This window comes from Elgaria multicarinata, chromosome 15, assembly GCF_023053635.1.
Source record: "Elgaria multicarinata webbii isolate HBS135686 ecotype San Diego chromosome 15, rElgMul1.1.pri, whole genome shotgun sequence".
Classification (NCBI taxonomy): Eukaryota; Metazoa; Chordata; class Lepidosauria; order Squamata; family Anguidae; genus Elgaria; species Elgaria multicarinata.
The window spans coordinates 26310945-26326247 of NC_086185.1; the positions used below are offsets into that span (position 1 = coordinate 26310945).

Below are 15303 nucleotides of genomic sequence, written 5' to 3' on the forward strand. Positions count from 1 at the left end.
CACAAAAGGAAAGGGGATTGGGAGGGAGGAGGAGGAGGGGGAAAAGGAAAGCAAATTCAGGCACTACAATCTTAGTTGGAAAGTTCAGCAGTTGCAGTTGACAGTTGGCAGCAGGAGGGAGGGGGCTCTCAGCTGGAGCTGGACCCAGGCACGATGGAGAGGTGCCTGGCTGCTGCTTCCTCCCTCACTGGTGGCCTCTCAATAAATAAAAATAAAACCAATAGGCGATCATGCAAAAAGCACCGTAGTAGAGATCATCAATGGGTGCGTGTGTGCGCGCGCCGAACGGAAACCAGAAGTGCGCGGCGCGTGTCTCTCTTTGCTTCTACCTCTACGGCTCCGCTTCCCAGGACTCCCCCTAGCCACGCCCCCCCGCGCAGCTCTCGCGAGACTTGGTGCGCGGCCCTGCCCCGGCCCTGCTGCTGCTGCTGCTGCTGCTTTTCCCCTCACGGCGCCGCTGCTTGCCGGGATGGCGTCCGACTCCGACACCGAGGAGCTCTTCTACGACGCGGCCGAGGATGTCGCCCACCACGGAGGGACCCCATCGCCGTGAGTCCATCCGGAAGGAGGGCGGGGCGGGGCGGGGGGCCGCGCGCGTACACACACACACACAATCCGGATCGACTCCGAATCAAACCTTAATCCGGATTACGCACGCCGACAGGTTGCCGGCCAGCTCAGCCTGCTCCTTCCTTCTCCGTCCCTGCCTCTGGAAAGTGGTGGTGGTGGTGGTGGTTCGGGGAGCAGCAGGGTGCGCACCAAGGCAAAACTAATCCGGATCGAAGCCTTAATTTCGGGTTGCATTGAGCAGCTGCTTGCTAGCCAGCCAGTTCTCTCACCTTTCGCCCCCGCCCCGTCTATCTGGCTCACGAAAGGGGAGAGCAGAGCAGAGCAGCAGGGTGCACCTCAAGGAAAACCTAATCCGGATTGAAGTCTTAATTGGAGTCATACCGAACAGTTACCCTTCGTCTCATTCTTCTTCTGTTTCTCTTCCTTTTCGCCTCTCCCTTTCCCTTCTCTGCTGCTTTCTCTACCACCTTTAATGGCTTCTCTCCCTTCTGTTCTTATACCTCTTCTTGGTTTTGTCTATTTCTTGCATCCCCCCCACCCCCATGACCCCACTGGGCGTGAAATACAATTTAAGCAATGACGTTTAAAGACTAGCTGAAATCGAGTTCAGCTGCAGAATTGGTTTAAGCGGCAGCGTTGTGCCCAACCTCCAGCAGCCGCCCTCCTCAAATAGCAGGCCACTGCCGCCCCACCCAGCCACCCCACTCCTGGGAGGAAAGACCACCCTAAAGAGGGACACGGGGCATCTTCCTGAGCACAACCGGCTCCTCCTTCCTCCTGGCTTTCCTTCCTGAGCCTCTACCACATCTGCTTTCCCTTTCCCCACCTTTAAGCCTCCTTTCCTAGAATCTGTTTTTTAGAAAAAGAAACTCTGTACATGTTTAGAAGTCTCTCGTTCTATATGTTCTGAGCCCTTTGCTCCAGTTTCACGCCTTCTGCCCCCATCTCCCTCCCTGCTCTACGCACACCTTCCTACCCCACACTCTGGCTGTGTCGCCGTATCGTTGCTTGGCACTCTCAAACCAACCCAGCGTGGGTTGCACGGTTTCCCCTGGTGCACAAGCCACCATCCCTGAGTCGGGCAAATGGAAGTCATCGCTGCACCCCAGTCTGTTAGACCATGTATAAAGTTGTGTACGTTGTAATCTGTTACTTCGCTTCAGTCTTTCCACCCGGTTCCGGGTCACTTTTGCTTGCATTCTGCCTCCCCTTCCACGGCTGTATTCCCTTCTCTTTCCCCTGGCATCCAGCCTTCCACTGTTGGCGTTTGACCCACGCTGCTTCATTCCCTACCACCTGTGTCCCTCACGCGTCACCACTTCCTCCTTGTCAGAACCTCTTTTTCCTGATTCATTTCAAGGCCTTTTCCTGGGCATGCCGTCACCGATACAGACACGCACGGAGGGCCTTTTAACTCTTCCGCCTTTTATTCCGGCTTACGCCCAAGGCTGAGGGTCCTTTTTCCTTCCTCGCTCTTTTCCTTGCCCCGATTCTGCTGCTGTCATTTTCTTTCACTTTCCTTGTGCGCGCGCGCGCATGTGTTGCATGCTTTGCTGCCCTCCACCCAACCGCATCTCGCTGTACACCAGGGACTCCCATTTTCCAAGCAAGCAGCCCCGATTGCAAGAGAAAGGGTTGGGCCAGACAGCCTTCATTTGTGTTGGCGTGTGATCAGAAGGGAGCGTGATGCACTGGTAAAAGACATATTCAGAGCTGGGTGCGCAGCAGCCGGAGACCTGGATGCTTTTGTGCGCCTGGAGGAGTCATTGTTTGTGCGAGCGTCTCTGCCTGCAGCTGCCGTGTTCTGGAGGAGTTTGCTGGTGGGGAATATGTGTTGTCCACAGCTGGATCGTTGGCAAAGTTGTGAACGTTCCAGATGGTGTAAACACTCCTCTTGACAAGCTTCTAGGCTTCTCCGCTCAGAAATTCCACGGCACCTGATGAGGGAGTGATTCATGTTGACTTTCATGAATCACGTTTGCCTTATGAAGGAAAAATCTGCAGTCAGCTTTTCCAGCTAAGGAGCTTTTTTAAAAGAATTAAAAAACCAACAGCTGGTTGCATTTTTAAACACAAACACCCTTTCTGCAACCTTTTCAAGCCAGCTCTTACTGCCCTGAGTTACTCACAGTCAGCTGTTTCTGTCTCGTGGGGTTTTCCTTTTCTCAGGCTTGGAAACCAGCGGTGATGCCCCACTTCCTAACTTGCAAGTAGCCCTCCAGCTGACTCCCCGTGCTCCGCTAGGGCTCCAGTTCTGTGGCTTGTTTCTGTCCACTTCTCTTTGCATTTCTTATGCAAGCGAGCAGGGAAAAGCAGAGGCTGAAAGAGGCCTCAGCCTGCTTGCACGGTTTAAAGTGAGAGGTGCTACAGAAGTACTTAGAATGTCTGTTAGTTTTTTTTAAAAAAAGTTATTTATTATTGCATTTCTATCCTGCCTTTTTTCCTGCAAGGAACCCAAGGTGCCGTACATAATCCTCCTCTCCACTTTATCCTCACAACAACAACCCTGTGAGGTGGGTTGGGCTGAGAGTCTGTGACTGGCCCAAAGTCACCCAGTGGGTTTCCATGGCCGAGTGGGGATTAGAACCCAGATCTCCCCACTCCCAGTCCGACACTCTAGCCCCTACACCACACTGGCTCATAAGATTAAATCAGGACACAAACTTCGCAGCATTTGTGGCTGTCAGCCAGGCAGTTTATCCGTGAGTTGTAGATGACCAGTTCCCCTCCAATTAAACATTTGTGTTCTAACATTGACCCATTTTTCTGCAGCCAGGGGGGACGAAAGGAATGCAGACACAAACTTCATGGGTCACTTGCAAGGGTTTTCCCCCTGTTCCTGTAGAACGGTTTGCTTTCGTAATGGCGATACTGGGTTTGAGAGGTGGAGTGTTTAGTACAGCGGTATTTTTGTGGATGCTTGTGGTCTTCTCTTTTGCCCACTTCTCACCAGCTGCAGACCTCCGGCTTCATTCATTCATTATATTTATATCCTGCTTTTTAGCCAAGATGATCTCCCAAAGGAACTTGCATTTTAAATCCATACAAAGGTATCTTAGGGATAAGCAGAGGGGGTGATGGCAGCCTCTTCCAGCCCCTGGCAAGCAGTGATGCAGAGGCTTTTTCCTCCGGTGGGGCCGGCTTATTGATGGACTCAGGTTGATAAAGATACCAGCCCACAGGAGCAACTCTTCTGCCCATCTGCACAGTCTTCCGCGCCCTGGTTTAGGAACAACGGAAGCTGCCTTGTACAGAGTCAGATCACTTAGCTTGGTATTGTCAACATCTTGACTTGCAGTAGCTCCCCAGGGTCTTGGAAAGGGCATTTCCCAGACCTTCTTGGAGATGCTGTGGATTGAACGTGGGGCCTTCTGCAAGCAAAGCTGGTGCACTACCATTGAATTGTGACTTGTTCCTCATAGTCCACATCCTAAGCTCTTCTCATCCGAGGCAAAAAGAGCTGTGGATGGACTTTAGTGGCTGATAAGACAGAAGCGGCCTGTGTGATGATCTGGAGACTTCTGTTCCCTGCCCATGGGTGACGTAGTCCTGGTTCCAGGCTCTTCCCTCCAGAGGTAGGGGGGCAGAGAGAATTGCGGATAGGTGTGGGTACTGGTAAGGTAAAGATGCCCACGGTTGCAGCCTTTCCAGTTATCCTTCTTTGGAATAGCCCCGGCTTGTAAATAGCTACTAGCCTGGTTGCCTATGACAAGGAAGAATAGCGTTCAAGTGACTGGGCAAAAATGTTTGGGGTTTGTTTGTTGTGTATTTAAAAGAAAATTAGAAGAGAGTTGGGTGTTCTGTTTTCAGGTGGTCGGTGTACCACAAATGTACTTAAATTGGTACACATGGACAGGTGGGCTGGTAAAACATTATTCTGGAATAAAAAGCACCTGTGGACCTATTTGCAGTGCTGGAGTAGTCCTGGTAGTGGTGGTAGTAGCAGACGTGACTTAAAGAGTGGCCGTCTGAATTATCCTTACTCATCAGTTAACACTCTTACGCCCGCCAATTGTCGAGAGAGAGAGAGAGAGAGAGAGAGAGAGAGAGAGAGAGAGTTGAGGGGTTGTTATCGCTCTCCAATTTCACACTGTGTGTTTTTAACAAAATGTACGTTGTGGCTTTTTTGTACGGCTGATTAAAAACGGCTGCAGCGGCAGCTCTGTTTGGACGTCTCCGTCTCCTTGCGTTTCAGACAAAAAACAAAAAAAACTCAGACAGAGCTGCTAATAAGTTCTGAGGAAAAAAACAAGACCGTCCTTCTTCATCTTAATGATGAAGAATCCTTAATTTGACTGGGCTTGATTGCATGGCATCAAACAGAGAAGACGAAATAGTCGTCACAGTGCAAAAGAATATTATGAAGGGGAATTGGCTTCTTCTTCTTTTTGGAATGGAGGGGGCACCCCCCACCGGCAGCTTCCCTTAACAATATGCAACACTAGGCAGGGTAGCGGAAGACAGACCGGTAGAGGCTTTTGGGCCCATGGGTATAATAGCAGCTATAGGGACAGACGCTGCTTTGCATAAGGTCCCAGGTTCGATCCCAGCTTCTCCAGGTAGGGCGAGGAAACGAATCCCGCCTGAAACCCTAGAGCGCTGCTGCCAGTCAGTGTCAGCAATACAGGTCTAGATGGATCAGTAGTCTGACACGTTATGAGGAAGCTTCCTATCTACACCAGCCTTCCTAAACCTGTTGCCCACTTCATGTTTTTAGCTTACAAGTCCCATCATCCCTGACTTATTGGTCTTGCTGGGTGGAGCTGATGAGAGTTGGAGTCCAGAACACCCGGAGGGGCACCAGATTGTGCAAAGATGAGCGAGACATTTCTGGACTACACCTCCATTGTCCCTGACTATTGGCCGTGCTGTCTGGAGCTGATGGGAATTGTACTCCAAAGCATCTGGAGGGCACAAGGTTGGGGAAGGCTGAGATAGAGATCTATGCCCCTTTGTGAGTTTGGTTGATGGCTGTTTTGGCGTTGGGTCCTGTGGGTTGCTTATTTATTTAAAGTACCTATTGGTTGCTTTTTTTTATTAAAAACAATGTTCAAAGCAGTTTACAAATAACACAGCAGTAAATATAGCAATCTATGAAAAGAACAGTCTCAAGGACAATAAATAAGATCTTTTAAATTCAAGTTTAAAAGCAGATCGATAAAACTTGTCTGAAGTCAAAATAGCAGCAACGAGACTCCACAGCAACGCTGAAAGCTATAAAAAGCCACTGAAAACGTTAAAAGCCTCTCTTTGTCTTCTGAAAGATTTTAAAAAGCATTTATGCCTCCTTTTCCTGTCGGATGGACAGATGAGGTGCCACTCCTGAAAAGGCCTTCTCGCCTGTTACCCTCACCCAGTGGGGCACTTGAAGGAGGGCTTCTGATTTGGTTCTAAAAATATGGGAGAAGACTAGAACCGAGATCTGTAGTTACGGAAGGGGCGTAGTAATGTCTGTGGACTGGGGAGAAGCCATTTAACGTTCCCATTGCTGTTGTCACCAGTCAGCCCTGCCTTAATTAAGGGAGGAGCCGTAGCTCCTGTTTTGCATGCACAAGGTCCCGGGTTCGATCCACAGCATCTCCAGGTAGGGCTAGGAAAGAACCCTGCCTGAAACTCTGGAGAGCTGCTGCTGCCAGTCAGTGTCCGCAACATGGGGCTAGATGTACCCATGGGCTGGGTTCACACGTCATGCTAACCCACGGTGGGTGGCAAACTATGCTGGGTAGGTGGTTATGCAAGCAACCTACTGGGCTCCCACCGGACGATCAGGCAAACAAGCTGCCCGGTTGTGCAGGGCTGCTGCTGTGTTGGCTGCCAGAAGGGCTATAGCTCAATGGTAGAGCCCCTGCTCTGCATACCGAAGGTCCCAGGTTCAATCCCCGGCTTCTCCAGGTAGGGCTGGGAAAACTCCTTCCTGGAATCCTGGACAGCCTCTGCTGCCAGTCTGTGCCAGGAGCACAGGGCTTGATGGAGCCAGGGTCTGACTCAGTAGAAAGCAGTTCCCCTTGTTCCATAAGGATCCATACTCTGTGAGTTTGATACTAGTATATAGCAGGGATGGGGAGGCTGTGGCTCTCCAGGTGATGTTGGACTGCAACTCCCCTCATCCATCAGCTGTGCTGGCTAGGGTTGATGGAAGCTGCAGTTGAACAACATCTGGAAGGCCACCCCCTGGTCTGTAGGATATGAATCCATCATGGAACTCAAGGCCCCATACATGGGGTTCCCATCTGGCCTTTCATTTAGGCACCGAACCTGTCAAAGCCTTTGCCCATCTAGCCCAGCATCGTCTACACCGACTGGCAGCAGCTGGGCAGAGAAGCCTTTCCCTTCACCTGCCCCATGCTCTTTTCCACTGCTGATAACGTGGATTGAACCTAGGACCTTCCACATACAATGCAGGCACTCTGCTCGCTGGCCAGGGTCCCTTCTCGGCTTCCCCAAGATGGTTGCAGTGTGGTGCCTCGAGACCGTGCCCAGAGAGATGAGGACAGGCCCTTGACGGGCTTTGCCAGGCAGTGAGGGGAGCAGTGTGGCAAGGTGACGAGGGGCAGAAATCAGCGATGGCTGATTGGTCGGGTGCACGCTCTCCGCCATCGCCAGCTAAAATGATGTTGGGTCGGAGGGCTGGGAAAGGTCTCTTATTGGATAGCTGGTATTACTCAGGGCAGACCAGGAGAGAATCTACACAGCGTACTGAAGGCGCACGCAAGCGGCTTCAGTGCGCCCCCAAAACGATTGTGTAGATCCTGCCTGAAGAGACGCAGGAAGAGGCGGAGGAGGAGGCGGCTGGGGAATCTGGCCGCGTCCTTGCCGCTGCCCACCTCCCCGCCGGCCTCCTGCTGCCCCCAGCCAAAGCCCCCCGAAGCGCAGCGAGGAGACCAGGGCCAGGCCGCCTCCCTCCCTCCACCTAGCAGCAGCAGCAGCTCCGCCGGTCCGGTCCGTGCCAAGCAGCCCCTTCTCCGCTGCGGCTCTGCTTACCTTACTTACCAGCAGGAGGCCGGCGGCCCACCTCCCCGATCTACACAATCATTTTGGGGGCGCACTGCAGGCGCTCGCGTGTGCCTTCAGTACGCTGTGTAGATTCCCTCCAGGAGTGGGGACCGTGGGGCTGCCAGATGTTTTTGAATGATAATGCCCATCACTCCTGACCATTGGCTGAGGCTGATGGGCGTTGTAGTCCAACTACATCTGGAGAACAGCAGGCTCCCCGCCCCTGGAATAGATGACACAGAGCTAAATCTACCAGTGTTTCTAGGCAAAAAAAGGTAAGCCTCGTATGTTCAGAAGTACTTTAAGGTTTGTTTGGAGTTGGGCTGCTCCCCCAAGTCCCAGGATGTACTGATAGCCCAGGGGTCAGTGGGCTGCTGGAACAGGAAATGTCTAGTGTGGATCCCAGTTGCAGAGAGTTTGGCTCTTGGAACTTGAATATCAATGGAGCGTGGCGTTCTGGGAGTGCCCCAACCTGCAGGCCCCGTGAGCAAATGCAGCAATGGGAGCTTGCATTGTTCTGCCCCCCACTTCGGGAACCTTAAGAAAACTTTTTCTTAAGTGTTCTGGGTCAAAGAAGCCCCCACAAAGAATTGAAACTCAAGAAATATTTGTCTTTTCTGTGCTGGTTTTATGTGAACTGCAGGTGTCAGGCGCAGGTTTAATTTGGCAATTGTGTGTGGTTCTCAGACTTCAAAAGATCGAAATTTTACCCTCTAGCATTAAGTTTGGAGAGCCCATGTGTGGCGTGTCGGCATTGTGCGTAAGCACCCTGCAGTTATGGAACAGTGGCTTATCTCTAGCAAGGTTCTGCGGGCGCTGGGTGAGGGCTACAGAGGCCTTGCCTGATAGGAACTCGGTGGATATTACAAAACATCTAATACTTCATTACCCTAAGAATAATAAGTGGTGCAAAAACTCTTAATTGTCCATTTCCCCAGAATCCCTGCTAAGTTTAGCTGTTGCCTTGGAGTGTTGCGAACGAAATTTCCACCCTGAGCTCTTCAGAACCTTTCCTTTCTCTTGCCTTTCCATTGCTGGCTCTGTGGTGCTCCACAGCCATCCCCTTAATTACTGGTTTTCATGGAGGGTGAGTGGCTACACCCAGTCTGCCAGTTAGCCGGAGTGCTCAGGGATAGTTTTCCCACAACAGCCCCTGTTAAGGGCAAGGAGAGTGGGCTTTCTTTCTTTCTTTCTTAAAATGTTAATTTAATATGTATAACCCAGCATTTTAACATCTGGGGGCAGGGAGGACGTGACGCACTTTGATAACAGAGAAAGAAAGAAGAGTCCAGCAGGAGGGAAAGGGCTAATATAATCTTTTGTAAACTGCCCAGAGAGCTTCAGCTATGGGGCGATATAGAAATGTAAATAATAATATTTTTTTCTAGACATCATGTCGTCTAGAAAAACTGCCATGAGCAAGAAAGAGATATAATAATAATAATAATAATAATAATAATAATAATAATAATGTAGTATCCCAATAGTCTTTAAACCATTTCTGTTCTTCTCCAGACATACCCTATTTCTTCGATTCTAAGATGCACTTTTTCCCCCATATAAACATCTCTAAAAATGGGGTGCGTCTTAGAATCGCGGGTGTGTCTTAAGGTTTTTTTTTTCTGTTGGTGGTACTGAAATTAGTGTGCGTCTTACAATCGATGGCGTCTTACAATCGAAGAAATACGGTATTGATCTCCCATCTTTAACATGCATATACCATATGATTTTATTCTTAACAGCCAGGCCCCGTGACTTTAATAAAACAATTCTTTTCAACCTGGGATATACTCGGACTTCCAATCTTTCTACAAATAACCCTCTAGCTGCCACAAAATAACCACCCTTTTCTTTGAAACGGATCCTCTCAAAGTTATTAATAAAAACATTTTGGGATCTATTATTATTATTATTATTATTATTATTATTATTATTATTATTATATAGCACTATCAATGTACATGGTGCTGTGCGTAGTAAAAGAATAAAACAGCAACACCCTGCCACATAGGCTTACATTCTAATAAAATCATAATAAAACAACAAAACTAACGGTGTGAAAGTAAGAACAAAGTCAAGTTCTAAAAGCTGTAGAAAAAAGAAAAGTTTTCAATTGAGCTTTAAAAACAGTAACTGAATTTGTGATCCGCAAATGCTCTGGAAGAGAATTCCAGGCAATAGAAATTCCAGTGAGAGAAAATGGACGAAGCCGAGCAAGGGACGTAGAGGCCCTTGGGCGGGTAAGAAACATGGCATTCGATGAGAGAAGATCACAAGCGGAGCAATAGAGTGAGGTGAGAGAAGAAAGATAGGAAGGAAGGAGCTAGACTGTGACAAGCTTTGAAAGTCAACAGGAGAAGCTTATATTGGATTCTGAGCGTATATAAGGCCTATAACCATTGTATTCCCCCCCCTTTCGAATGCAAGTCCTCTCTCTCGTGCAAGCACTTGAGTCATTGCTGACTCCTAGAGGGACGTCTGCTTTTGCTGACGGTTTCTTGGCAGGCCTTATAGCGGGGTGGTTTGCCGTTGCCTTCCCCGGCCATTATTCCCTTTCCCCCAGCTAACTGGGTACTCATTTTACCGACCTCGGGAGGATGGAAGGCTGAGTCGACCCGAGGCGGCTGCCTGAAACCAGCTTCCGCTGGGATCGAACTCAGGCCGTGGGGAGAGTTTCAGCTGCAGAAACTGCTGCTTTGCTGCTCTGCGCCACATGAGGCTCTAGCAGGGAATAAAGTTGTTTCTTTTGTAACTGCAGTTCCAGCATCCTTCAGTGCTGTTACTATAAAGCAGAGAGTATATTTGCTGCCTTTGGGGAGGCTAGTAGCTCCAGCTGATGCTCTCCAGTTGTTTTGGACTACAACTCCCAGAAGCTCCAGCTAGTGTGGCTTGTGGATAGGGCTTGTGGGATTTATAATCTTGAACATCTGGATGGCACCGGGTTGCCTACCCCTCAACTACACAAACCGGGAGGGGAGCAGTTTTAAGAAGTGCCCCCATTTTCCGGCAAGAAAGTAAAACCTTCCTAGGGATCATTCCAAAGAACAGTCCCCCTGCATCAGATCAGTTGCCTACTCTGCCCAGTATCCAGTTTCCACCAGCGGCCAGCCCCAAATGCTAGCACAGCCAGCCCCAACCTGATGCCCTCCAGATGCGTTGGACTCCAGCCAGCGTGGCAGAAAATTCTGCTCACCGAAAATGGCAGCCTTAACATACCTGGAGGGCACCAGGTTGGTTGAAGTCTGTGCTATAAGAACAACTGTCGACTGGGATAAGACTCATCTACACCAAGCAGGATATTCCACTATGAAAGCAGTATATAAAAGGCAGGAGCCACACTACTGCTTTATAGTGGTATTGAAGTGCTCTGACAACTGTTGGGGCCCATTGGCACATACCATACACCGCTTTCATACAGCATTCATGGTGTTATATCCTGCCTGGTGTAGATGTGTCAGGGGCCCCAACAGTTGTCAGTGCACTTCAGTACCACTATAAAGCAGTAGTGTAGATCCTGCAGTGCACTTCAACACCACTATAAATTTATTTATTTATTTATTTATTTATTGCACTTATATACCGCTCCCATAGCCAGGGCTCTCTGGGCGGTTTACAGAAATTCTAAAATTAAGATTAAAACGAGTATACAAAATTTAAAATTCTGAAACACAGAACATACACACATAAAGCATTAAAAACCATTAAAAAACTAAACATGTGGGTGATTAAGATGTGCCGCCATATGCCTGGGCAAAGAGGAAAGTCTTAACCTGGCGCCGGAAAGATAGCAGCGTTGGCACCAGGCGAGCCTCGTCAGGGAGATCATTCCATAGTCTGAGGGCCGCCACCAAAAAAGCCCTGTCCCTCGTTGCCACACTCCGAGCCTCTCTCGGAGTAGGCACCCGGAGGAGGACCTTAGATGTTGAATGTAGTGACCAGGTATATTCACGTCAGGAGAGGCATTCCGTCAGGTATTGTGGTCCCAAGCCGTGTAAGGCTTTATAGGTCAAAACCAGCACCTTGAATTGGGCTCGGAAACATACAGGCAGCCAGTGCAAGCGGACCAGAGCAGGTGTTATATGGTCAAACCTTCTGGTTCCCGAAATCAATCTGGCTGCTGCGTTTTGCACGAGCTGCAGCTTCTGAACCGTCTTCAAAGGCAGCCCTACGTAGAGTGCATTGCAGTAATCTAACTTGGAGGTTACCAGAGCATGGACAACTGAAGCCAGGTTATCCCTGTCCAGATAGGGGCGTAGCTGGGCCACCAACCGGAGTTTGTAGAAGGCACTGAGGTCACCTGAGCCTCAGGTGACAATGATGGATCTAAAAGAACCCCCAAGCAGTAGTGTGGCTCCTGCCTTTTATATACCACTTTCATACTGTTTTCATAGTGGAATATCCTGCTTGGTGTAGATGAGCCCATAGTCTCCCGTTCACTTTAATTGGAGCTAAACAGGAGTGGATCGTAAATGCTCCATTGGCCATTTCCCAACGGGTTCACTGCATGCACTTTCCAAACAGGTCTAGAAAAGCGTACCGTCCGAAGTGGCCTTGGGCGGCCAGATTCCCTCATCTTTGCGTTGCAGCAGACCTGCGGTTGATAGAATAGCATGCAGAATTGCGTCTCCTCCTGCCCAGTCCCTCCAGGACCGGGGAAGAGTGAAGCGTGGCTGGCTATAGAGAACGAAGGGGGTGGGACGTGACTGATGCCCAGAACAGATGGTGGTCAAGCGCATCCCTTGTCATTGCGCCCTTGCCGATGCAATCCAGGGACGGTCTGTAGCTCTGTGGTGGAAAATACAGGATTCGTGTGAAAGAGACACTGCCTGAAACCTTGGAGATGCACTGTTAGAGAAAAACAGCCCTGGGCTAGACGGACTCGTGGACTGGCTAGGTAAAATCCAGCTGCCCTTCCTACGGCCCAGTTCCGAACAGGGGCTCTGGAAAGCTGCCCATATCTGTGAGCGTACGGAATGTGGCGCCGAACACAACTCTGCCGTTTGAGCAGGTGGCTGAGAATAGCTGCTTCTGCTCACCGAAAATAGCATTTTGTTGTTTTTGCAGCCACTGAAGAAAGCCGGAAATAGCTTTGGCTTTTTAGAAAACGCAGGAGAACTGGAAGGCGGTGGACAAGCGTCGCAGCCGCCCACTCTTGGCAAGGGAGAGGGGGGGTCCCTTTTCTCTGTGTTTCCCTCTCCTTACAGGCCACTTTTCTCTTTCCACTGTCTTTAGCTGCAGTAGCCTCTGATGCCCCAGGTGCACCAGGCATTGAGGAAGTCCCGGGGCTTCTTCGAAGTTTATTGTGTGAGAAGAGCAGTAATAGTGGCCAAGCGTCCCTGAAAGATGGACTGATAGTGGTGGGCAAAATCGCCCTGCCGCACACTTGGTCACTGGCATCTTCTAGCTCAGGGGCAGGCTGATTTCAGGCTTGTGGAATCTACTTGATTTACTGCAAGATCCACCAACCAGAGCCTGGTGGAAAAGACACGCCCTCAGAATTAAAGATTTCCGTGCCCAGGAATTTATTTGGTGTTCCAGAACAGAATGGAGATCGCCGCCTTTCCACCCCAAAAAGGCTCCCACAGCCTTCTTAATTTCAGGAGTATAATTGAGCATGGAGGAGCGGGGGGGGGGGGGGGACGTCATTTTGTCGTTGCCACGGTTAAACAACTGGGAGTCAAAAATCTTCGCCTTTCTACTTCAAATCACCCAGAGATTGGCCCATAGATCCTGGTCTTCCTTCTGGCCACCCCTGTTTTAGGGTGCTTGCTGAGTTAACATTGGGCAGCGTTGAGGCCTAAGAAGTCTGTGGCTGCATTCGGACAACGTAATAGAGCTTCGGCTATTGGGTGGTATAAAAATGTAATAAATAAATAAATAAATAGTCAACGGTGGGTTAATAGTCAACCCCACGGTTGATTATCGAGGGGGTACTCCCCACACGACATGATTATAATCAACCATGGTTTGGATTAAGGCCAGAGTTGGGTTGACTAGAGCCTCGTGTGGCGCAGAGTGGTAAAGCAGCAGTTTCTGCAGCTGAAACTCTCCCCACGGCCTGAGTTCGATCCCAGTGGAAGCTGGTTTCAGGCAGCCGGCTCGGGTCGACTCAGCCTTCCATCCTCCCGAGGTCGGTAAAATGAGTACCCAGTTAGCTGGGGGAAAGGGAATCATGGCCAGGGAAGGTAACGGCAAACCACCCCGCTATAAGGCCTGCCAAGAAAACGTCAGCGAAAGCTGGCGTCCCTCCAAGAGTCAGTAATGACTCAGTGCTTGCACGAGAGGTTCCTTTCCTTCCTGGGTTGACTATTAATCAATGGTATGTTTGGTTGACACGTCCCCTGCCATCTCTGCCCCCTCAGTCCTCCTGCTGGTATCCCATCAGCCATTGTGAGTTCTGTTGGCTGGACTAGAGTGGCAGCTGCTGCTTTGGTCGCTCTTGCCGGGGGACTCTGTAATCGCTGAAAATAACCAACTGTGTGCAACAAAATAGTCAACGGTGCCTGACACAATAATCAACAGTTGTTCAAATAATCAACTCTGCACAGCGTTGGTTATCTGCATTGATTTTTTTCGGGTGAATAACCAACCGTGGTGTGGAAAAAGTCCCGACAGACGAATAACCCACCGCCGACTATTTAACCCACCGCTGGTTATTGTGTCATCTGAACCCAACCTGTGGTTCCCAATTGTCCACTCTGGAACATGCCTCTGAATCTTCTACAATGCACAGGAAGGGCCCAGGGGGAGTGGGTGGGTGGGAAGGCGGAACATCCATGGCAAGCAGATCAGTGCGTGTTTGTTTCCCAGAAGGGGTGGGGGAGCATTTGTGCTACACCGCCCCAGAGGACAAGGGGAGGAATTCTTACTAGTTAATTTTTAAACGGTTAAGAGGTGTTAAAATTCCACGTGTTCTTTTTGTCCTGTTTTATCTAATCTCTGCACATGTGTGTTTGTGTGTGTGTGTTTTTCTTTTCCCCCCCACAGGTCGCCTACCAAAGTTGGGCTGCCAGTACCGAAGGTGCGTCTCTTTGTATAAATGTTTGTTCGATGCAAGCACCGGGCCCGATCTAAACAGAGAGCCGCCCAGGTCATCTCATTCTAAAGACGTCAGACCTGCAGCGCCTAGGTAGACGGTGGCAAACGGAGAGGGGGACGTTTTGCTTTTTCCTCTCCTCTCGAGTTTCTTTCTTCCTTTTTTTTTTCCTTTTTCCCCCCGTCACATGGTTTAGTTCATAAGGTTTTGCTTTGGACATAGAAAGGGAATGGGAACGGAATGATAAGAGAACCGCAACCGGTGCTGAGCCGTTCTTTGCATTCCGATCCGAAGTCCCAGGGCCAGGGAAGCGTGGCAGGGGAGACCTGAGGCACAGCTGGCCTTCCAGATCGTGGGGGGCCCGGGGGCCGTGTTTCTCCAAACCTCCTGCCTTCTTGGGAGACAATTACAAGGCCTCCTAAGTAATCCACAAAGCTTTATTCAAGCAATAAACATCTCTTCCCTCCTGAAGAGAGTCTGATCTCTAGGAACTTTCTTCTAGGCAAAATTATGCAAACTAAGCGAGACAATTGTCCTTTCAAGAAGGACAGAAAGCCTTTTCCCAAGACGGGTTAACGTCAGAGAGACTAGTTCTGAGGCAGCTTCTGACGGGACTTGAGCCGGGCTGACTTTCTCTCGCCTTCCTTTAGCTCCACCCGTTTTAGTCTGCGGCGTACTCTAGGATCAGCTACCCTCTCCGTGCT

General features: G+C 49.9%; 1 protein-coding gene across 1 annotated transcript in view; it reads left to right on the forward strand.

Annotated features, from left to right (window-relative positions):
• The first annotated feature begins 410 nt into the window (after positions 1 to 410).
• The window catches only part of WDR44 (WD repeat domain 44), a 41541-nt gene continuing 26648 nt past the window's right edge, over positions 411 to 15303 (forward strand). The window contains exons 1-2 of the mRNA XM_063141851.1: positions 411 to 549; positions 14551 to 14584. Of these exons, the coding sequence (XP_062997921.1) occupies positions 470 to 549; positions 14551 to 14584 (114 nt within the window). The 5' untranslated portion in view covers positions 411 to 469. The remainder of the gene's footprint in view (positions 550 to 14550; positions 14585 to 15303) is intronic.